Source organism: Manis pentadactyla, chromosome 6, assembly GCF_030020395.1.
Source record: "Manis pentadactyla isolate mManPen7 chromosome 6, mManPen7.hap1, whole genome shotgun sequence".
NCBI lineage: Eukaryota > Metazoa > Chordata > Mammalia > Pholidota > Manidae > Manis > Manis pentadactyla.
The window spans coordinates 135800977-135825402 of NC_080024.1; the positions used below are offsets into that span (position 1 = coordinate 135800977).

Consider the following 24426-nt stretch of genomic DNA (forward strand, 5'->3'; position numbering starts at 1 on the left):
TCTATTGCAGCACTATTTACAATAGCCAAGAAATGGAAGCAACCTAAGTGTTCATCAGTAGATGAATGGATAAAGAAGAGGTGGTACATATACACAATGGAATATTATTCAGCCATAAGAAGAAAACAAATCCTACCATTTGCAACAACATGGATGGAGCTAGAGGGTATTATGCTCAGTGAAATAAGTCAGGTGGAGAAAGACAAGTATCAAATGATCTCACTCATCTGTGGAGTATAAGAACAAAGAAAAAACTGAAGGAACAGAACAGCAGCAGACTCACAGAACCTAAGAATGAACTAACAGTTACCAAAGGGAAAGGGACTGGGGAGGATGGGTGGGAAGGGAGGGATAAGGGGGGAAAAGGGGCATTATGATTAGAACACCTAATGTAGCGGGGGGGGGGACACGGGAAAGGCAGTATATACAGAGAACACAAGTAGTGATTCTATAGCATCTTACTACGCTGATGGACAGTGACTATAATGGGGTATGTGGCAGGGACTTGATAATAGGGGGAGTCTAGTAACCATAATGTTATTAAAGTAATTGTACATTAACAATACCAAAAAATTAAAATAAAAAAATACAAGAAAGGAGTAGCTGAAGTTAAGGCACTATTTATTCGATTTCTTATAAATCATATTATCTAAGGCATAAATGGTGGTTATTTGGCAAATATAACAATTCCATTTAAGACCTTCTGTAGTTGGATTTTAGGTCAGAAATGTATCACCTTTGGTACAAATTTGAGAGCTTATTCTAGCATGGGCTCTTACTCATGATAAATCACCTGGCTCACTATCCGTTGATCACACATGGCTGGTTTAGCAGCTGCTCCAAAGGTCACCTGGTCCTCTCTGGCCCGGCGATGTAACTCCTTGCTCTCCTCACGCTGTGTTCTCAATGATGACTGCAATACCTTGGCCGCCTCCAATGCAAGCTGACCCAACAGCATATTTTCCACCCCGACGCCTAAGAAAGCAAGCAGTGGCTGAAATTTACTCAAATAAAGAATTAATAGAATTGATTAGATAATTAATTAAGCAGAACTACAAATAGTCACATATATATTATTCATTCTCATTCAGCTTATAATCTCATTTTTTCCCCCCAGTCCTCAATATTGGTTTATAGATACATCAGGAGGAAGAACTTATAAAGCTGAATATTTTTATTAGAAAAAAGTAGTAATACAAAAGAGGGAGACTGAAATAAGTACACAAGCTTAAGTGAGCTGTGAGAAAGGAGTGGGGACAGGAGATCACTGCCCTCAACAGGAAGGTGAGGAAGTGGGAGTGAACATTCAGCCTTTGATTTACATGGTTTTAGATTTCTATGGCACCTTACAATAAATGTAATATGTACAATCTGTCTGTGTGAAAGGGCAAACATTTCAGAAACATTTAATGGCACTTTCATAAAAATTAGACTCCTTTAAAGTACCATCTGTTCTCATTCCTCAGTCCTGATAGAAGACCTTGAAAAAACCATCCAGGAATTATTTTTGTGCCTGTCAATTACTCATTCCAACTCAATGAATCATGAAGTGAAATGAGTCCCACCGACCTCACCCTCACTGGGAGCCAGAGTCATTTTCTGGGCTGACTCAGTTGGTTTCATTTGCAACTTTCCTACAAACAGAGCAAAATGACCCAAAATACACAGTACCAGAGGAGAGGCTCTTCTGTAGAAACTAAAAATTATCAAATACAAGAAGGCTCCTCCTGGAACCCTGGAAACAGTGAGGAAAAACTTAGCTCAGACCTAAATTTCAGTTTGCTGAGATTTCTTGAATGATGCAATCTAGGTCAGGATCCTCTCAGTATTTTTTTTTGTTTTCTTAAATAATTTTATTTTACTCCTGTAACTGGCACTAGAATGCAAGTGCCACAGGGCCCAGGGCCTCATCCTTTGCTCACTGCTGTGCACCAGCACCGGGGATGGGGCCAGACGCCACTGTCAGTGAACACGTGCTGAGTGGCCACACTAAGCACACAGCAAATGTGAGGAAGAGCAAGACATCCACAGCAGAGCCACCAACACGTCGCCCGAGTCACCTATGGGGTCAGCGGAAAAGGAGTGCTCAGATAACTTGTTCCTGGTGAGAAACAGTGCAGAGGGATATGAGGAAGCATGAGAATTACCGGACCATTCTGGGGAGACCTAATCCATGTATTTCTACCAAAAATGGCAAATCTGAAATGTAACAACTTTGAGCAAGTACCTTAATTCATGAACCAGGTGTGCTGTAATTCTTGTTCCAGATCCTCCCAGTGGGTGACCCAAAGCAATGGCTCCTCCATTCACATTGGTTTTACTTGGGTCAAGACCCAGATTCTTCTCAACTGCCAAGTACTGGGGAGCAAAAGCTTCATTCACCTTAAAAACAATTGGAACACTAATAAAAATCCTTATTCACAAATTGATTTTAATCTGAGAATTGTTCAGTCCTACCAATAGCTAATTGTTTTTTTCTATTTAAATTACCTTAAAAAGTTATTTTATCTTCAATCATTCTTTGTAAAGATACCAGGTTTGAAAATGGTTGTTTTTACTAAATGATACTTTTAGTCAAATACCTCCCTCAGAGAAAAGAAATCCTCAGTAATATTATAAATGAATACCTACTAGAGGCAGTGGGAGACTGTAGAAAGCCCATCGTTTCTGGAGCTACATGGACGGCTCAGATCTTGGCTGCATGCATGTTCTTTAAATTCTCTTGACACTCAAGTTTCCTCAACAGTAAAATGTGACTGTAGTATATCCTAAGAGTTACTGTTAAGGCTAAATGAAATTACAGATATTAAGTGTCTACTGTATTACTTAATACATTGCAAGTATTTAATGCAATTATTAAATTGCATAATTTAATACTGCTATTATTATTATTACCCATTACTATTAGCCATAGTTTTAAGAGTAAGCTGATAGACAACAAAGACTAAACCTTCAGAGCCAGAAACAGAAGAGGAATGGTTACCATGTTGAAATGTGGCAGATCTGAAGCGTATCATACTGTATCATACTAAAAAGGCTGGCTATGAGAATTACATTACTTCAAGTTTGCAGTACTGCATTTTCATATGATCTTAGTTAGGGAATTGTATAGAGAAGAAAACTAATTTTAAGAGGTAACTTTTTATAGAGATGGGATCAAAATCTAGTCTTGTGTTCTTTTCTACTATATTTTGTGCTCTCCCAAGATGGTGCTTTATTTGTCCTTAGATCCAACATTATTTTTCCATTTGATATAGTCATGCTTAAGGAGGTACTAAGAGACTTAAAAATGTTATGTAACTAGGCTTCTGAACCTAGGAAAAACCTGATCATCAGAAGTCCCAAAGACAATCCCATCAGGGTGTTGAGAACTGTCAATGGTTATGAACAGCTTGCAGAGCTGACATATTTCCATAGAATTTTAAATGTGAAATCTAAAGCCAGAAATTTAGTGGCACCTATTTGCTAATAAGATATAAGTAAATAGTCCCCTTGAGGCTCTAAACTGTGACTGCCTAAGAATGGAAGAGATTTAAGGATAAACCATTTGTCTGAAACCATGGTTTCAAGGGTAAGAGATTATCACAGGAAATCACATTTGCCTAGAGTGAAAAGGCCTCTTCTCTATCAATTTAAATAGAGAGATTCCTTTATTATATTAGTTATTTCCCAATGTCAAGTTATATATGCTCAATTACCTTAAAATTTTACTCTTCAAATGTAGAATGTATACATATATACCTTAAGTATTTTCTTCTGCACTCCTTTTAATTGTACTGTAATATCAAAGTTGCCTTTTTTCTAAACTAATACTAAAAATAAAAATTTTTTTATTTTTATAAAAAAATAAAAATTTAAGTTTCTAAGGCCAACAATTATGAAATTCCAAAGCAAGCCATAACTATGGTGTAAAAGCCAAAGGTAAATCTGGGGGAAATGGGAGCGTTTAATTGTGAAGGAGGACAGAAAACTTCTAGATTTGGTACCAGATGTTGTTTTTCTATTAGGTCAATTCCTTTATTCATATTTTTTCATTTCAATCCATAATATAAGGTTAAAGGTACTTATTTGTCACCCACCTTATATAATATTCAATTCAATAAGCACATTAATAGTCTAAAATATAACAGAGTTTTATAAGGTCCTAAGACATTTCCAGGAATTTATACTTTAGAAGAAACAGGCTGTTTTAATTACTCAAATATAAATAAAGCATTAATCAGGTAGGGAAAAGCTCCAACACAGGCATGTACTGAACGTAATACTTATTTAGATGCACGCCATTTGGAAAGGCTAATAGTAATAAAACAATAGAGCTATAACATATTAAATTAAAGCCATTTATGCTATAGGAGTTGGTGTTTATTCGTGTTGTTAAAAGCAGAACACTGACCTCTATCAAATCCATGTCCTTAAGACTCTGTCCTGTTTTCTTCAGTGCTCCACTGATAGCAGGGACAGGACCTATATAAGAACAAAACCAATTTTACCTTCTATTTATTTGAGTATCAAATTTCTCCTTTTTTACTAAATAGGTAAATAAGGAGGAAATAATGCGACACAAATCTTGCTACCTTGATAGTACACCACAGTGACCACAAATCTTGCTATCTTGATAGCACACTACAGTGACAATAAAGAAACAGAAAACAGCACCAAGGTGAAATCTGTTAATGCATCAAACTACAGGTGACAAATTTCCATGGAAAAGTTCTACCATAAATGGCCTTAAGAGTTCATACCATTGACCAAAGGAGTCATATGGGATTTTGTAATCCTTTATAGATGATATTTTATACCAAATGGCAAGGCTGAATGAGTATTCTTCCAGGATATAAATCATATGCGTGCCTAGTAGAGAAGTGATTTGTGGCTATACTCTGAATTTTCAGACCATTTGGACAAAAGGCAAGAAATAGCAGCAATCTCTCCACAGAGGCACAGCAAGAAGGAAGCCACAACACACTTCAGGGGAATGATTACTGAGGCAAAGAGATGCTTATAATTCCAATGGTAGGCAGAGCATTGAAGTAAAACAACCCCCACTGTAGGTCTTCTGAAACGTTAGCTCCCAGATTTCTGATGATCACCAATGACAGTTTAATATTACTCATGATTTTCAAGTATACTGGTATTTTTTTTCCAAAAGGTAAAAAAAACCTGATTAGAGAAGATTATCTGTTTCTCTCTCTGTTCTTAGAGAATGAAATTGCCATTAATGTCTAAAAAGAAGATTACGTGTTATATTCTGTTAATACAAGATAGCAAGTAGTCAAATGTTCTGCAACAAGTTTACCTAAGGTAAAATGGGAAATCAATCAAGAAAAGCATAATGCAAATCTAAAAATAATGTAATTATTATTTTTTGCCTAGTTAAGATGTTCTTTGGACAATAGTATACTGATTGGTTAGGGCAATCCATTAATGATTTAAAATTTAAAGCACCAGTTCTATGCTGACTACTGATTAATAGAGAATCTAGTTCCAGATTACCTTTGTATCGCTAAGGCATGAAAGTAAGATGGAGAGTCAGCAGTAGAGCATCAGTTATCAGCATGGTCAGAGGATGGAGTACCCCACAGAGGTGAAGGAGACACAGAACAAAAGCTGAGGGTGTAAAACCATTGAACATGCTTTGCTGTTCATAACCTTGGCAGGACTCACTGTGTTCACGTTAACTTAGAATTGTTACAGTCAACTGTCAGGCCCAACTTGATTTTTTTTTTTTTTTTTAGATAATTATTTTTTATTGAAGGGTAGTTGACACACAGTATTACATTAGTTTCAGGTGTACAACACAGTGATTCAACATTTATATACATGATAATTCTAGGTACCAGCTATCACCATACCAAGTTGTTACAATATTTTGACTATATTCCTTATGCTATACATTACATCCTGGTTACTTATTTATTTTACAATTGGAAGTGTGTGTGTGTATATATATATATATATATATATATATTTTTTGTGAGGGCATCTCTCATATTTATTGATCAAATGGTTGTTAACAATAAAATTCTGTATAGGGGAGTCAATGCTCAATGCACAATCATTATTCCACCCCAAGCCTAATTTTTGTCAGTCTCCAATCTTCTGAGGCATAACAAACAAGTTTTTACATGTAGAACAAATTCTTACATAATGAATAAGTTACATAGTGAACAGTACAAGGGCAGTCATCACAGAAACTTTCGGTTTTGCTCATGCATTATGAACTATAAACAGTCAGTTCAAATATGAATACTCATTTGGTTTTTATACTTGATTTATATGTGGATACCACATTTCTCTCTTTATTATTATTATTTTTAATAAAATGCTGAAGTGGTAGGTAGATACAAGATAAAGGTAGAAAACATAGTTTAGTGTTGTAAGAGAGCAAATGTAGATGATCAGGTGTGTGCCTGTAGACTATGTGTTAATCCAAGCTAGACCAGGGCAATAAAACATCCACGTATGCAGAAGATTTCTCTCAGAACGGGGGGGTGAGGTTCTAAGCCTCACCTCTGTTGATCCCCATTTTCTCACCTGATGGCCCCCCTGCGACTGTGCCTGTCTTAGGTTGTTCCTCCCTTGAGGAATCTTACCCGTCTCTGGCTAACCAGTCATCTTCCGGGGCCATACAGGGAAATGTGAAGTTGGTAAGTGAGAGAGAAGCCTTATTGTTTGAAAAGGTTAGCTTTTTACTTCTTTGCATATTTATGCCCTGTGGCTTCTATGCCCAGCGTTTGTCTTGAGGTGTCTTTACCACTTGGAAGAATTATGATACTCAGTACCAACTTGATTTTTAAAGGACTGTTTCCATATCATTGGAGTTATTTACAGGGACTCAGAAAGGTACAGTATTCTTATTGGGAAAAAGACACCTTGTTTCTAGTCCTGGCTCCCCACGAATAGCTGTGTGGCCTTGGGCTCATTTTTGGGCTATAAGCTTCTCATCAGAGCTTTTCTTTTTAAGCACTGGAATCCTTTCTACAAATGTAGCCCAATAAAAGATAAAACCAGAGCTGCTACAGCTGAAGAGGTTCAGAGCTCCACCCAGCATCTCGCCCAACCGGGGCTTTCCTGGGCACACTGTCCTTCCTCAGCGCGTCCTTCCTCGGAGCCATACTGCTCCCTTCACGTCCCGGTTTCCCCTTTTTCTGGGTCTGCAGCTGCTGTGCAGGAATAAGGATTGCTCTATGTTGGTAACTGTCTTAGAAACTGGACCGGTGAATCGAGCCCCACCAGAGACACTCAACAACCTATTCTCTCTTGCTAGTCATCTGGTGCACTTCTTGAAGTCACCTTGTTTAATCTCGTACTACAATGGACAGATGAGCTGATTAGGTGAAGGGGACATTTGCCACATACAGCTCAGCTCCAACCCTGAGGAAAGAGGCAATCCTTCCACAACGGCATTCACTGTACCACAGAGCAAACAGCCATGCCCTGGAATAGAAGGAAGGAAAACTACATTTTCTTTGTTCCCTGACTTTGTTAATGTATCAGACCCTATTAAATGAGGTTAAACTGAAAAAGAACTATAAAGTAACTACTTATCTATATCAGATAAGTCTGATTGATCACCAAATCCCTCTGGGTACACTGAAAAACATACAAACTCATACCCCTAGGTTCTACCCTAGCCCTAATGAAACAAAATCTTGCAGGGTGGGGTTATGGGTGACTTTTGATGATCATTTGGATGGGGAACCACTGCTCTAGACACCAAAAGGACAAATGCTATGCCAATATACAGATGTTTTACTTTTTAAGCTACCTCCCATCTCTAAGATAAAAGCTGTGTTTTACTGATAGTGGGTAGCAGAAAGCTAATAAGCTTTTAAGAATATAACCTAGAAAAAAATGGGCTTTTAACAGATGCTTACATAGCTTGAAGTTTTGGTTGATATAACTTGAAACACAGTGAAAGATGACAAGGTAGGGACATGCTAGCTTTCTTTCTAACGGATTCCATATAGGGATCTCTTTTTTGTAGGCATGGCAGGAAATATGGTTGGGTATGAACTGAGTCCCAAATCAGCACTAATGGTAGTATTTTGAGTAGGACCTGGAGGCTTTCACTCCAGGATGTCTGAGAAGGCCGGTCAGCTACAGGTCATTCCCCATTCTATCTTGGGACCTACTTCAAAAACCAATTTAGTCAAAAAAGGCCTACCTAGGCTCATAGAAAAATCTTTGGACCTATATCAAGAATCTGAATATACCCTAGGGAGCAAACTCTTCCTTGGGGAATGAGGGTATAGACGGGATAGATCAAAGCCTCTGGGCACAAGCTTATCTTTGTAATTGAGGCCCCTAATTAGTTCCATTTCCCCACAGAATGATAAAGGGAGCTATTAAAATTCAGCATCATCTGCAGTTCCTAGTACATCCAGCAAAAACCTTTTTGTTGTCCTTCTAATTGATTTTTTTTGAGCCAACACTATACATGTTTGTAGGGAGTTCCAAACTTTCTCCTGCTGGTACATTGCCATTTGAGATATATTGTTTGTAATTCATTTTCCTATTAAGCCTCAGCTGAGCCGGGTGAGTATTACTCTGACTTCCTGAGACAACACAGTAAAAATAGCATCTGAAGTTAGAGAACCTGGATTCACACCCCAGCTCCCTCACTTCCTGGTTCAACTTTATAAGACAACCTCCCTAAATCTCAATTTTCTCATTCACAAAGAAGTCTTATTTACTACAATTGTGGGAAGGTTAAATGTGGTACATTAATGACCACACGTAAAGCCCTCAGTAAGGTATTGATCTTCTCCTTACAGGCTATTTCTCTATCTCACCCCATGATTTCTCTCATCTCTCACTTTTGTTTATCCTATCAGTACCTTGTAATTTTTCTCTGCTATTTTTTGTGTGTTAATTTTAAATATCCCAAATGAACAGTAAGCCATGACTACTGCCTACAGAAGGTTATCTAGTCTGGTTTTCCTATCATGCCTGGCATAGTTTCTAATAAAGATTAGTTGTTTAAATGACTGATAACCAATCTCCACTTTTCTCCACAAGTGACCTTGATTTGGTTAATATTTCAGGAATCTGAATACCAAAGAAGACATAATTATCTTCAGAAATGTAACAGAACCAGTTTGTTTCACTACAAACTTACCAATACCCATGATAGTGGGATCACATCCAGACACAAAATAGCCCACAACTCTTGCCAACGGTGTGAAGTTATGTTTTTTAACAGCATCTTCACTAGCTAAGATAACAGCTCCAGCACCATCAGATACCCCCTAGGAAACAAAAGCAGAATATTAACTAGAGGATAAAAGAATCCAGTTAATCAAAGTTTGAACTAATACAGTAGTATTTTGATTATGGCAATTCATTGAAAGCAGTGGCATAATTTGGGATACAACAAATAGTAAATGTGGTACTCTGGTGGATTAAAGATTGCTTTAGACACAAAATACAATCTCACTAAGGGAAAACAGGAAAAATTCAAAGAAAAGCTTATTTCCAGATCTGGATAGATATAAGAAGAAATCTAATGAGTTGTATATATGAGAAGAAAAAAAGTGTGAAAACTGAAGTAATAAACCAGGTAGATTTCCTTCTAACATTTTGAAAAGCCTAAGAAGTTGGAAGAACATTATATATAAGTACTGGAAAGAGATTTTGTTTTGGACTATGGAAACCAAAAGTAATAGAGGATGAACACTACTAGTTTAAGCTAAATACCTAAAGACTAGTAAAATATGCTGCATGATTATTTTGCACTGAACACATTAGGAAGGGTTCAAGATAATCTGTGGTGCTACCTACCGACGCATTCCCTGCAGTGACGGTTCCATCTTTCTTGAATACTGGAGGGAGTTTGCTTAATTGTTCCAGGGTTGTTTGGGGCCGAGCATGCTCATCTACTTGCACTGTTTGTTTTCCTTTCTTTGTCTTCACCTCAACTGGTACCATCTCATTATTAAAGTGGCCAGAATCATTAGCTGAAATAGTAGAAAGACTATCATAAGGATAGGAGAGAATGAAGATAAACAAGAAAAGAAACTAACTTTAACATACTCTTCAATTTAATTTCTAGTCTACCCTTTCCTCATAGCCTATTTTAATATGAGCCTTTGTTACTTATACAACTTACCTTGCCTATTGGAGGATTTAGTAAACTACTACCTATCTATGAGTACTGCACCTTTATTAAATTACAATTTTGATTTTTTTTACAATAATTTTTTTATGAGGTACTACTAGACTGCTAGCAGTATTTGTTAGCTACAGATGTAATGGCACTGGATTTAATGACCTTTTTAAACTTGTCTGGGTGAGCTAAGAAGTAATCAAAAAGTTACCAAGTTTTATAATAATGATGTACATTTTTAAATTTAAATGTACAAATTAAAAAAAAATTTGTTAAGAGGGTAGATCTCATCATAAGTGCTCTTACCACAATAAGAAAAATGAAGTTACCAAGTTGTTTATGTCACCAAGTAATCTATGACTGAAATTTAATGATAAGCAACCTGAAGAAATTATATTAGCTATCACTAACCAGTTCTAAGTAAAACAGCTGACCTACTCTACCTCCACTGACTGGACTGGACCATAGTAATGCAAAGGGTCAGAAAGAGGGTAAGTCAGGAATAACACCACCTTAATTCTGAAATCACTACAGCAGGCTAACTCCTTATTTGGTTTTCACAACAACTGAAATTGCTCATTTTGGATTGGTCAGTAGCAGTGGGAAATGTCACACAAGGGCCTCATAGCTAGGGCATAGGAGTTGTATAAAGGCTGAGCAGGTGCAACAATTCTCAATTAGGAATAGAGGGGTGGGTATCAAAGGGTAACCAAAGGGTCTTTTCAAACACATCATCCCCTCCTTGTGAAGAGGACATACCTCACAGAGGACAATCGTTTTGTCCCAGGAGCCCCAGTAAACCATCATCTCTGATAGTGTATTCTAATCCTCAGAGCGTTCTACTGGCAACATGACTAGTTTGGGACAAAATTCAGGTGTCCAGATAGGGCCACTTTTTAAGTAGCATTAGTTTATTTCCAAAGAGAAATTCCTAGTTAATTTTACAATCCTTAACAGAATATCTGATCAACTAAAAAAAAAGGAATGATTAAAAAAAACTGTGGTTTTCAAAAGGTATAATTTTAAACTAATACTATTATATGATCATTGTACTCTGAAATGATAAAACTCTTTCCTTTTCAAAAATAACTTTTCAAAAAATTGAGGTATAATTGACACATAACATAGTAGTTTCAGGTGTACAACATAATTATTTGCTATTTGTATAATACAGTGGTCCCATGAGGACTATGTTCCCAAACTCTCAGTATGCAGTCACAGGCCTGCAAACATGGATTGTGCTGAACCCTATATATATATATATATATATATATATACTGCTTTTTCCTATAAACCATACCTATAATAAAGCTTAATTTATATATTAGGCACAGTAAGAGATTAACAGTAACTAATAATAAAATAGAACAATTATAACAATATACTGTAAAAAATGACATGAATGTGGTTTCTCTCTCTCAGAACATCTTATTGTGCTGTACTCACTCTTCTTGTGATGATATAAGATGACACAACGCCTATGGGATGAGATGAAGTGAGGGGAATGGCAGGCATTGTGACATAGCATTAGACTACTACTGACCTGATGATGATATGCCAGGAGGAGAATCATTGCGGGTAACTGAAACCATGGGAAGCTACTCTATTGTGAAATGATCACCACAATAAGTCTGGTTAACATCTGTCACCATAACGGTTACAAAATTTGTTTTTTTTATGATGAGAACCTCTTATGATGAGATCTACTCTCTTAGCAACTTTCAAATATGTAATGCAGTATTATTAACTAGAGTCACCGTGCTGTACATTACATCCCCATGACTTATTTTACAACTGAAAGTTTCTTATCTTCTGACTCCTTTCATCCATTTCACCCACTCCTCACCCTGCTATAGCTTTTTTTCTATAGCTATGTAAAATATCCCATTTCACTGACCAGCTTTCCACCTCTGCTGCGTCTGCAGGGCATATTTGTCAGAGTCTTCTCTGCTTATATTATATTTCACAGCAAGATTCTCTGCGGTAATTGCCATGGGGAGTTTGATGTGCTGATCTGTTAATCCTGACCACAAAGAATCTTCCAGCTATTAAAAGACATTAATAATAATGATTTATTAAAGCATATATTTTGAAAGAAATATGCTGTAATTTCTTCAAATTTAAGTAATTAAGAGATCTAACAAACAAAGTAGAAATAGAGTTTCTGATAGTATTTACTGTAATACTGTTCATATTTGGTTCTGGAACATTTTGTAAAAGCACCTAATGTCATAATACATTGCACACATTCTCCCCTCTTTCTAAATCTGGGGCTCTATAGGGAGCCAACAGTGCTAAATGTGCAGGATGAGGACACAGGAAGTTATTCCACAATCAAAAACTAAACCCTCAAGGTTACATTTTATAGAGACCTAACACTGTGTCCTCACGCAATGTGTCCCTGTGGCCACCTTTGTGAACCAATTAGGAGCTCTGTAGAAAGATTCTATCTGTGTTCCTTTTTCACCCCATGCCTTCAGTGACAGCAACAGCTGGGTCTATCAGTTACCATCAGGTTGAAAAGAACCTGGGACAGGCTCCTTCAGTATCAGAAAGAGTTGTTATTTACCCAATTAGTCTCTAATAAAGTGTGCCCCATCTGTTTCTTTTAGATTGCCTTATCACCTTCTGTGTCACTGACCCATCTTTCCAAAGGTTTTTTTCAAATATATTTATATCCAAAAACTATCTTATATTTCCTAAGTCTTACTCCTTTCAACTTCCAAAAAAACCTAGGTGAACAGTGCAAAGGCTGGGTGAACACTGCAAATCAATCATTATTATTGGAAAATGCTAAAAATACAAAATGTCATTAGCCCTTTCATATGAGAAGGACAGCATACTATCATTCTTTATCAGTATTAGCATTCTCATGTTGTAGCTCTCAAAGAGATGTAACAATTTTTTGTCTGACAGATTTGGGACAATATAACATATTCAAAGGGAATATTTTTTTGTGATGAAGAAGATATCTATTCAATAGATACTGCTCCAGAAATAAATTTCCACAAATCATGATAAAGATTTAAGTTACTTGCTTTACCAATCAATAGAGATTAATTCAACTTTTGTTTCTTCCTTTCCTCCATCTTGCCAGGTATTAATTCCATTACCAGAGGTGTGCTGAGATAACGGCTAATTTTGTGTGGGTTTAAATGTCAAAACTAACAACTGAAATAGGGTTGTGAAATAGTTCACAAGTTTCAAATCACTCAGATCTTGCCAATCCCTATTAGCAAAATTGTTTTCAAAATTACTTTGCTTTCCCCCAAAATGGTGCTACTAAAATTATTATAATTGCATGAGGATTAAATTTTCAAAATATTAATGTTTCAACCTTGAGATCTGATCCCAGCTTGGTTCCAAAACGTGCATTTCTGACACAGTAGGGAGCCTGGCTCATGTTTTCGGTTCCTCCACACAAGACAATTTCAGCATCTTTAACACAAATTTCCTATTGAAAAAAAATGAGCAACAACAGAAAAAAACCTTTTGTTGTGACAGAGTATTAAAAAGTATGTATAAACAGTAAATTAAAGTAAATCTAACAAGTATCCCAGGTTACAGTGTCTCAAAAGGAAATGCTTTAAAAATAATTATAAAGTAAATGCTGAAGTATCTATTCCCAAGACATCAGGAAACCAAAAATAAAACAGACTTCCAGCATTTGTGCATAAATAATAAAAGCTACCTACAACTATAGATCTTGAAAATCAGCAGATATTAGTATCTGGTATAAATGTACAGATTGCCCCTTGAAACCCCTTAACCTAAGTGACTCCATTTTATTATTTCACCATTCACAAAATACACCTAACTTAAAACTCACCGTTTTAACCAATTTTAAGCATAGAGTTCATTAAATACAGTTATATTGTGCAAGCAATCACTGTCTACCTCTAGAGGTCTTTTCGGCTTCCCAAACTGAAATTCAGTACCCATTAAACAATAATTCCTTTCTCTCCTCCCCGAGCCCTGGCAACCATCATTGTACTTTCTGACTCCAAAAATTTGACTACTTTAGGTACTTTATATAGTGGAATCACACAGTATTTGTCCTTTTGTGACTGGCTTATTCCATTTTGCATAATGTCTTCAAGGTTCATTATTAGCTTTTAAGAAGCTATTTTTTTCCTGTGAATTTTTTTCCAAGAAAAATCAAACACTGATCTCTCCTAATCAGCTCTGTAAAATAAAAACCAAGTGTTATACTGAAGTGGGGGCAGGGCATTTCCTCTAATAACTTTTAATGCATTTTCAGAGAATTAAATAAGATGTTGCCCATACCTGACAACCACTCACAATGGACTGGAAACCAGAGCCACAGAGCCTATTCACTGTGCAAGCTGGGGTCTCTTTTGGGATTCCCACACGTAAACCAACATGCCTGGCCAGGTATGCAGCATCTGAAGAACTCTAGAACAGAGAGAAAAGAAAAAGAATTTCCTCTATAAATCTAGGAATTAAGAAGGACCAAATATACGGAAATGTTGGCAATCTATAAAAAATTATAAACTATTATATGGCTCTAAGGTAGGACACAATGCATATAGTTACACTTATTTTATATAATACATGTGTTTATGGTTTGAATAAAAACTGTAACTTTGTCAATTGGTTTTTAAACATACTAAGCATGAGAAATCCTTATATTAAGTCCTCAATATAAGATGGAAATTTTTAACAATCTGAACTGTTTAAAAATGGAATGGGCCATGTTAAAGTGTATATTCCTTAACAGAGGACACATCTGGGGCTGTGGTTCCTAATCCTGCCTGCACACTGGAATAAGGAGGGAAGCTTCATTAACAAACTGATGCTCAAGCTCCTAACCAAACCAAGCAAACCAGAAAGGCTGGAGGCCAGGCATGGCATCAGCAGATACTTTTAAAAGCACTCAGGTGATGATAAAATGAAACTGAGGCTGACATCTGCTGACCTAGGGAGGGGAGGGATAAATAAATGGGTCAGGAGAGTGAGGGGTGGGACTAGACCACTGCTTACCAAACTTTAAAATTTTTACTGGGGCATCTCTTTAAAATGTGAGCTCTCAATTAATAGGTCTAGGACTTCCTGAGATTCTGTATTTCCAATGACTTCCCTGTTGCAGCCAATGTTGCTGGTCCAAGGACCACACTGAATAAGGAGGGATGAAATGACTTTTCAAAAGAAAACAGTTATCAACCAAAACTTTTACTGTAGATAGAGCTAAAGCAAATTTGACAAAATGTGAAGAATCCATCAAAGTAAAAAGAATTTTAGGATGTTCGTTGTATTATTTTTTGTTTTGCCTAGGTTTGAAAATTTTCAAAATAACACTCAACAAATTCAGCACATACACAGCGTAGGGGTTCTGAATGGAGATGGAAGTGGGAGGAGCTCCATAGAACATCAAATAATTCATTGACTGAATATTTTATTTGTTGGTTAGGATGACTGCTCATCTGTAGATATTCTTTTCCCAGGGTTTTTTGTTTTGGAGTCACTCCTAATACTCTCTAATGTCCAGAGTGTTGGAATAGGTGTTTTACAAAATCAAGCAGTAGTCTGGGGTAATGGAAAATATATTAGGTTAAGAGTTTGGAGATTTGGATTGGAAACTAGACTGTCATTCACTAGCAGTATGAACTTTGGTTTATCTAACTAAGTTCCTCATTTGGAAGAGTCATCTGCAAACGGCTTCTTAAGTGTAACTAAATGGGGTGGAGTAATTTTTATTGAGTTGTTAAATCCTAGTCTGACTGATTTAAAGATAGTTTCTGGAGACCTTTACTAGCAAGATAGCTTTTACTTGTATGTGTATTTTAAATGTGGTCCTACCTGATGCATATAATCCAGATGTCTTCTACTTTGGCCACTGTTTTCCACAAAGTAACTGATTTTTTTTTGGTTATATCTTCTCTGCACACTCCCAGGAAATTAGGTCTAAGTCCCTTTTAATACTAAGATTTGTGGGAAGAATTTAGTACAGAAGAACACTGAACTAGAAGTCAGGAGATTTGCATTCTAGGCCAGGCCTGTTACAGACTACCCGGGTCAAGTCTTTCAAACTTCTCTGGAGGTTTCCGCATGTGTTGAGAGAAGCCTAGAATTCTATCAAATTTCTATGGTTTCCTTTGCTCTTTAACATTCCATAAATATTACTCAGAACTTATCTTTTTAAAAAAGTTCTCTATTATTCCTTTTTTTAAAAAATAGAGGTATGTGAAAATTAATGAAGGGAAACCTCACTAACATGGGCTCGGGGGCCAATATGGGGAGCTCTTGCTCCCTACCATTCACCTTCAATTCCTTACCCAAGGGGAAGATGAGGACCTTGCAAGACACAACTGATTTAGCTACCTAGCAAGAGGAAGGAAGGTTTTCCTCCTGTCCCAGTAACAGCCCAGCCAAGGACAGACTCACAACTGAGCCAAGGAAAGGCCCCTATACTTCGAACTCCCAGGTTACTCCAGTAGATTTTTTTGTTTATAAGAGCTCCTCCTAACTCCCCCTCTCTCCTCTATAAAACAGTGTTCCTCTGCTTTGTTCTTGGGACTTGCCTATGGCACTAAATTGCAATTCTCTGCTCTTTCCAAATAAACCCATTTTTGCTGGTACAATAACTGAGTTTTATTTTTAAGGTTAACCAGTATAACTGACACATAACATTAATTTCAGATGTACAAGATTTGATATTTGTAAGTGTATATATTGTGAAATGATCACCACAAAGGGTCTAGTTAACATCTGTTGCTGTACATAGTTACAAATTTTGTTTTTCTTGTGATGAGAATTTTTAAGACCTACTCTCTTCTCCACAACTCCCAAATATGAATACAGTATTATTAGGTATGCCCTACATTATATCCCCGTGCTGCCAAGACTTATATACTCTGTAACTGGAAGTTTGTGTCTTCTGACCTCCTTAACCCATTAATTATTCCTTATAATAAAGCTATTTTCATATATTAGAATTTCTTAAAACAGAATGCATTAGTACCTTTAACACCTCTCAAAATAGGTAGGACATAAACACATAAAGTCAAAATATAGTCAATTCTCATTATTCATGGATTCAGACTTGCGAACTCACCTATGTGCTAAGATTTTGTAATCTCAAGATAAATATTTGTGATGCTTTTGTGGTTTTTCACAGATATGTGCAGAGTGGAGAAAACTTTAGTTGCCTTATCTGCACTACCCTAGCTGACGATGTACAAAGGGACACTTTACCTTGTTTCAGCTCTCATACTATCAACAACTGTCCTGCTGCCCTCTTTAGGTGACACACAGGAAGAATGAAAGTCTGACTTAAAGTAAGTCAAGGAAATTCACTTGCTATTTAAGAAGCAATGAAATGTAACCCGTCAGATTGATATATAGTTTCCAGAACATATGTTGCTTTGAATTATGTATGCATTGCTTCTAGAGTCAGAAAGGATTACTCAGATTATATATACCTTTAACTATTATTAACTAGTTCACCATTATAACATGTTAAACGTAAAATTTTTTAGAAACTGGTAAAGCAACAGGAAGGAGAATACTTCCCTTCCGCCCTACTAACCTGCAAGACATTGCCTACAATGACGCTGTCAATAGTCTCAGGTGAGACTTTGCCAGCAGATAAGGCGGCCCTGGCAGCCAATTCAGCCAGGTCAGTAGCTGTGAAGTCTTTCAGAAGGCCTCCATAAGCTCCAAAGGGTGTTCGCTTAGCAGCAATGATGAACACACCTGGTGCAATGAGGAGAGAAGCAGTTACAGATAGCCAATGTCCCTAACATGCTTTAAAAAAATCTAAGACCTTATTGTAAAGTGCAATTTTCAGTTAGATAACCGAAAATTTTGCCACATAATAATATACAGAGTGGGTCACACATAGAAGCAGTCTTAAGAATTATCAGTTTGATCAATATCTATTTGCTGGCGCCAAGAAATGCCCTGCATGTTACGAAGTAAGTCCATTCTGATCAGACAACTTTCTAGTCCTTCAGAGATTTAGAATGCTAGAAACACTTGTTCAAAACTGAAATGCTTCTTCTATTGGCTGGAGTATATTGCTTAGTCATAGAATCAAAGACTTTCCAAACTAGAAGTCCCCTGAAGATTGTTTGAGGTCAACCATTCACCCTATAGAAAGTTCTTGACAAGAGGTTCTCTCGAACCTTTGCTAGAAAACTTGTAGTAAAAGGGCACACTTTACTCTGAAGCAGTGTGCCCATGAATGGATCATATAAAATTATGATTTTTCCTTATACTGAACTGGCTCAGCTTACCAAGTTTTCCATCCACCAGTCTTAGTTCTATCTAAACGTACCCCATGTCAGATTAGGCAAACAGTTTCCAGAATATATGCTGCTTTGAATTATATATGCCATTGCTTCTGGTATCACAGGGTGACTATAATGTATATTACAAATTTCAAATAATAATAATTAAGATATTTTTACCCTTAAAATAAAATGGGCAAAACAGGCCACTTTTAACATGGGTAGCCCCTCTGATATCTGGAATCAGCTCGCTGATAAAATCCCTCAAATTTAATGACTTTTTTCCTAGGTAAATAAAATGCATTCTTTCAACACTTCTTTACTTGATATTACTTCTGGTTGCTGTCCTCTAGATACACTAGTTTGCCCATACCCTATTAAAATGTACTGCTCAGAGTGTAATAAAATTTCCTGCACCTGATCTAACTACAAAGAATACAGGGAATTATCTACACACATATTAGTGCAAACTAAGACTGTAAATTTATAACATCACTGTTAGTTCAACTAATGTCCTGGAACAAACAAATAAAAATTGCCCCTTCCCAAGACACTGTTCTACCACCTGCCAAATAAAAAACTCTGTTATGGTTACACACATCTACAATGACTATGATGTGTGTTGTGCAATGCAAAAGCTGCACACTGGTTACAGCAGTTTCATCACATACGTACACTTATTAGGCACCTACTGAGTGCTAGCTAGATATCTGATCACTTTTCATGTATTATCTCATCTTCTCAATTCTCCAAGGTAAATATTACAGAGAACATATAGGGCACTATGTGATAGACTTCATGCTCAGTGCTTTGCATCTGCTAACTAATTCTCCCCAAAACAATTCAAGCTTATTTCCACATCCTGCCAAGAAATTACGGGACTTTTAACAATGGTTTGTACTAAGATATTGGCCTATTGCTGGGACCATTCAAACATTCTACTGCTATTGGTATTTAGGTAGAGTCTTTCTGTTTGTGTTAGTGATCTCTTTTCAAGGCACAAATTAAACCCCATCTTAAAAAAAAAAAAACTCAGCTTCTCCTTTCATTCCTACTTTAAGAAGTTTACGTATAAAAGAATGTTAGAAGCAGCTTATGTAACTATAATTTAGAACAGATCCAATCAGTTCTTCATGATACAGTATTTAGATTTTATAAAACACCATAAAAATTAGCTCACTATTTTTTATTCACTGCTGCTGGGAATGCAAAATACAGCCTCTTTGGAAGACAGTTTAGTCATATAGAATGAAAATCACACATAACCGTGATCCAGCAATTATATTCTTTGGTGTCTACCCACAGGAGTTGAAAACTATGCTCACACAAAGCCTGCACGTGGATGTTTATAGCAGCTTTATTCATGATTGACAAAATTTGGAAGCAACAAAGACATCTTTCAGTAGGTGATGGATAATAAACTGTGGTACATCCATGCAAAAGAATATTATTCAGCAACAAAAAGATATGAGCTATCAAGTCATGAAGACATGGAGTAAACTTAAAAGCATATGCTAAGTGAAAGAAGCCAACCTGAAAAGGCTACACACTGTATGATTCCAACTATATGACATCCTGAAAAGGAAGTATTACAGAGACAGTAACAATATCAGTGGCTGCCAAGGGCTGGGGAAGGGGAAAGAGGATTGAGTAGGTGGAGCACAGGGGAGTTTTAGGTAGTGAAACATGTCATTATACATTTGCCAAAACCCACAGACTGTACAACGCAAAGAGTGAACCTTAATGTAAACAACAGACTTTAGTTAATAATAATGTACCAATATTGGCTCATCAATTGTACCAGATGTACCATTTGAATGTAAGATATTAATAATAAAGGGATACCAGGGCAAGGTAGGGGTCATATATGAATGCCCTGTACTTCCTGCTCACTTTGTCTATAAATCTAAAACTGCTCAAAAAAGTGTTTAATAATTTTTAAAAAGGCAGATTAAAAAAACATGGATAGAACTCCAAAGACCAACGACGTAACTAGTGTCACAGGAGGAGAGAATGTATAGAAAAAAATCTGAAGAAATAGTTGAAAATCCCCCAAATTTGATAAAAGACATAAATTTACAAATTCAAGCTCAGTACACCTCAGAGTAAATGCCACACACACACAGTCACTCACCTTGGCATATCACTGTCAAACTTCTGAAACTAAAGATAAAGTGAAAACTTTAAAAGCTAGAAAAAATGACATACTGCATACACGGAAATGATTCAAATGACTGTTGACTTATCAGAAACAATAGGGGCTAATTTTATGTTTTTCCATAACTTTCTTTTCATGAGTTTCTCCCCCATAGTTTACAATCTAGGGAAAGCATTTTTGTGTGTAGTAGTGCTGATGGTGAAATATGAGTTATCTGCAAAAGGAGTGTGTGTGGGAAAATAAAAACACAAGCAATAACTTCCCCTTGACTTATATCACCTTTTGCTTAGTTGGTGCTTCCAGACTGTAAAGGTTAACTTGAGTAAGGCTAACATTAAACTATTACAACTATTTTGAATGGAGGAAATGCTACTGAATGTATTTTTTAAAAAACCAGATTTGCAGGTACAAAGACTGGCTAAAGGATTTTTTTCTTGTAATTTCACAAACCGGGTATTATGGCAGTCATTACCTGATCCGACGTCAATTTTATGAGGCTGTTAAAAAGTCTAAACTTAACAACTTTAATGCCAAACTAAAATCTTGTTTATTTTAAAAGGCTCTGAAAACCCAGAAGCTAAAGATTTCCAAAAACTGAAAGACGAAATACCTATTAATCTAGAGCACAGGGAGTCTGAAACGCCAAGAACGGACCCAGGAACAGGCACTGATGTGACAGTGTAAGAAAGAAACTAGTTCTCTTCTAGTATAAGACCCTAGAAGAGAAACAGAAACTCTACCTTCCTATCACATTTTTAGGTACGTAAGTACTCATTTAATTACGGCAACTACTGAGAGCAACCAAGATAAATTAAGGAAAACTGAGGCTACTGTATCCATTCCAGTTTCACGGTTGAAGTAATTTGGTAGCCCCGGCTACTTGTCTTGAAGGGATACACAAATATTCCCAGCAAAGCTAAATAATAGTAAGACAACTATTTGTTGGGTGCAACCCTCCTACCAAGCACTGGTATGGGTGCTAATAAAAAAACTGGGGTATTGCTTCTTCATATTCTTTAAAATTAAAACTCCATTGACTGTGTCTATTTGTTATGAGAAGGGAGTTTATATAATTAAGAACAAGTTATTAGTGACTGCACTTTCTTGGAGTCATTCAAGCTAAAGGGATGGAAGGGAAAGGGGTTAAGTCTAGTCTCCCAACAGAACGCCACTAAGCCTTCCGGGGGTGCAGGTCATTCGGGCAGAAATTCCTGGCTATCCTAGAGTATCAGTCTTTTCTGAAAGCCCCGCCCACCGCTTGACGCAGGCGGAGCAGCGAGCTGTCTGCGACGCACCGCTCTGCCCCAGGCCGTGTGGCGCTTATGGGGCCGCTCGCGTTTTCCTAATAGCTGACCTGGAACAAGGAGGGTCACTTCTGCGTGAAAAAGGGCAGTGACTTTCAAGGTCCGATGCAAGCAAACCGTGGTCTCAAATCTCAAATGGAAATGTCACCGAAATCATTGTCGCTAGTGCTAACTTACAAGTTTGTTTTCTTCTGAACCCAAACGGTCCTTCTGGGTTGGGTCTTTATCAAGTCCCCTTTATTGCTGATGAGACCCCCACCAACGCTCCGCTGAAACGGGACGCGAGGCCTGGCCTGGGATAGCGAGACCAAGAGGCCAGGAGAGGCAGGCTCGCGGCGCGATGCTCACCTCGGAGAAGGGCCATGGCAGCGGCGGAGGACGGCAGCGACGGGTTTCTCCTCCGGCGACACAAAAGGGCAGCCACCCACCCCCTGACTTTAAGGGAGAGAGGGCGGTGCCCCGCGAGGCCGCGCCCCTGCCCTGTCCTCTACTTCCCAGGCTCCGCCTATGGTCGCCTCGTACTGCTGGGGCTCCCCTCGCCGTTTGGCCGGTCGCTGCCCTAGTTGCGCCTTCCCGCGGGAACCTTTGACCGGAGTTGTCCCCAGAAGACGGGCCTAGGCGTACAGGGAGATCCCTGCAAGCGGATTTCCCCCTCGCACCCTTGTTTTTAAAGACTTTTATCTGCACATTGAGGGAATGATTTGAGTTTACCGTCTCCACCTTGTCCCTGGCCTCTATGAATCCCCTCCAACAGGTAAATAATGTTCGCCTCCCCACATCACTCTAGGCACCGCGACTAGGTGCCGAAAGCGTGGAAAGGGCTTCAGACAAACGGGGGGCAGGCCAGTGGGCGCCGGGACCGGAAGTCGGGCGGGCGGGGCGCGGAGGGCGGCGCGAGGGGATTGGCTGAACAGCTCTCGCGGGGTTGGGGTGGGTGCTGGGCGGAGCTGCAGAGGCCGGCACCGGTTGGTTGGCGGGAAGCTGGGGCTCCGGGGCTCCGCATGTCCGGGAATCCGGGGATCCGGGGAGAGGAAGGGAGGTAGGCGGGCGGAGGGTGCTGCGAGGGTCGTAGTCAGGCGTTCCCTATACAGCCCCCCTCGATGAACTTGCTGTATTTTCCTTATATGATCAGGTCTCCGCTTGCCCGGAACCTGAGAGGATTATGAAAATGTGTCTGGCGAAGTGGGGTCTGGGGACCGGGGGAGGGGAGATTAGGTTAGGCTAGAGATAAGGAGGATCAGAGAGGCCTCTGCCGCCGTAACAGCCCTGGTCGATGATGACGTGACCACTGCGCAATCTGAGTTCTGGGAACCAGGTGATGGAGTGTGTTTTGAGAACGGACTGAGACCGGGCTAGCAGGCATCCCAGGCCGAGGTGCGGTAGGTCCGCAGCGCCAGGGCTTGCAGGCTGCCAGGCAGCCTGGGCCGTCGCTCGAGTGGGTGGGAAGGGATGGTAGGTGGCCTTGAGGTTTTTCTGTGAGCCAGTAGGGAATGCCTGCCCTGGACTCCTGTTTTTCAACCGCTTTGGTGGCCCTCTGGCAATGTGTGTGTTCAGAGTCCAGCTTTTTTATTGTGTCCTGTCTTAACGAACATACAGAAAAATAAAAAGACAACACAGTGAACACCCATATGTCCACCACCTGTACTCTACAGTTGTTAACATTTTGCCGTATTTGCTATATATCACATCCCTCCATCTGTTCTTCCATCTAACACCCTTATTTTTTTTTAATGCAGACCTCAGTACAGCAGTCCCCCCTTATCTGCAGATTACGGTCCAACAGCCACCGGGGAATTACCAGCTGAGATGCTGTTTTTCCCAGGATTGTGTCTTGGAGGCAATGAAAAATGAAGCCAGCAGACAAGAGTATGGAGCAACCAGAAAGTTCAATAGAGGAGTGAAAAAAGAAAGGAAAGCTTCTGCTTATCAGGAGGTCGTCCAAGGGAGGACGCCATTAGAGCTTCACTGTCTAGGGTTTATAAACACAAAAATGGAGTAAACCACAAGTGGCTGGGAGTTGTTGCTAGGGCCTATTGCTATGGCAGAGCTAGGATCAAAGGAAAAGAAAAATTCCCTTTTTCCTCAGGCTGCATCTTCTCCGATGTCAGGGATGAGGATTCTTTACTTCAAAGCCTTGACCCTAGTTCCCTTGTGCCTGAGCCTTACTGGGAAGGACCTTGAGTTCTATCTGCCTGTGTCTGACTAACACCTGCCTCAAGGGGATGCCTGAAACCATACCTAACTCTCGATACACTGATTTTTCCATACATATATACTTGTGATAAAGTTTAACTTATTAATTAGTCACATTAAGAGATTAATAATAACTAACAATAAAACAAGAGTAATTCTAACAGTATTATAATGATTATGTGAATGTAGTCTCTCCCTCTCAAGATAACACCTCACACCAGTCAGATGGCTAATATCAAGAAGACAAATGAGTGTTGGAGAGGCTGTGGAGAAAAGAACCTTCTTATACTGCTGCTGGGATTGCAAATTGGTATAGCCACTGTGGAAAGCAGTATGGAGGTTCTTCAAAAAACTAAAAGTAGAAATACAATATGACCCAGCAATTCCACTTCTGGGAAATAAGACAAAATT

General features: G+C 38.4%; 1 protein-coding gene, 1 long non-coding RNA gene and 2 other non-coding genes across 4 annotated transcripts; 3 read left to right on the top strand and 1 right to left on the bottom strand.

Moving 5' to 3' along the window:
- Nucleotides 1-604: 604 nt before the first annotated feature.
- On the bottom strand, nucleotides 605-22624 carry ACAA2 (acetyl-CoA acyltransferase 2). Its single transcript, XM_036918615.2, has 10 exons — nucleotides 22171-22624; nucleotides 17658-17824; nucleotides 14396-14524; nucleotides 13446-13562; nucleotides 12006-12153; nucleotides 9784-9959; nucleotides 9122-9251; nucleotides 4394-4464; nucleotides 2228-2382; nucleotides 605-975 (listed from the first exon to the last, which is right to left on the bottom strand). Exons 1-10 carry the CDS (start codon nucleotides 22184-22186, stop codon nucleotides 891-893), a joined length of 1194 nt encoding a protein of 397 aa, XP_036774510.1. The 5' UTR covers nucleotides 22187-22624; the 3' UTR covers nucleotides 605-890.
- LOC130684150 (uncharacterized) lies at nucleotides 22438-24181 on the top strand. Its single transcript, XR_008998344.1, has 2 exons — nucleotides 22438-22576; nucleotides 23559-24181. It is a non-coding gene; the product is annotated as an uncharacterized LOC130684150 (long non-coding RNA).
- LOC118929014 (small Cajal body-specific RNA 17) lies at nucleotides 22894-23023 on the top strand. The gene has a single exon (XR_005031440.2). It is a non-coding gene; the product is annotated as a small Cajal body-specific RNA 17 (non-coding RNA).
- Nucleotides 23090-23172, top strand: LOC118929013 (small Cajal body-specific RNA 18). The gene has a single exon (XR_005031439.2). It is a non-coding gene; the product is annotated as a small Cajal body-specific RNA 18 (non-coding RNA).
- Nucleotides 24182-24426: the final 245 nt, after the last annotated feature.

What these genes read in the sequence shown, in the direction of transcription:
- ACAA2 (XM_036918615.2), bottom strand. An exon ending in TCACTGCAGGGAATGCGTCG is followed by an intron (nt 9,252 to 9,783) that starts GTAGGTAGCACC and finishes TTTGTTTCCTAG; the next exon opens with GGGGTATCTGATGGTGCTGG. An exon ending in AGGACATGGATTTGATAGAG is followed by an intron (nt 2,383 to 4,393) that starts GTCAGTGTTCTG and finishes ATTGTTTTTAAG; the next exon opens with GTGAATGAAGCTTTTGCTCC.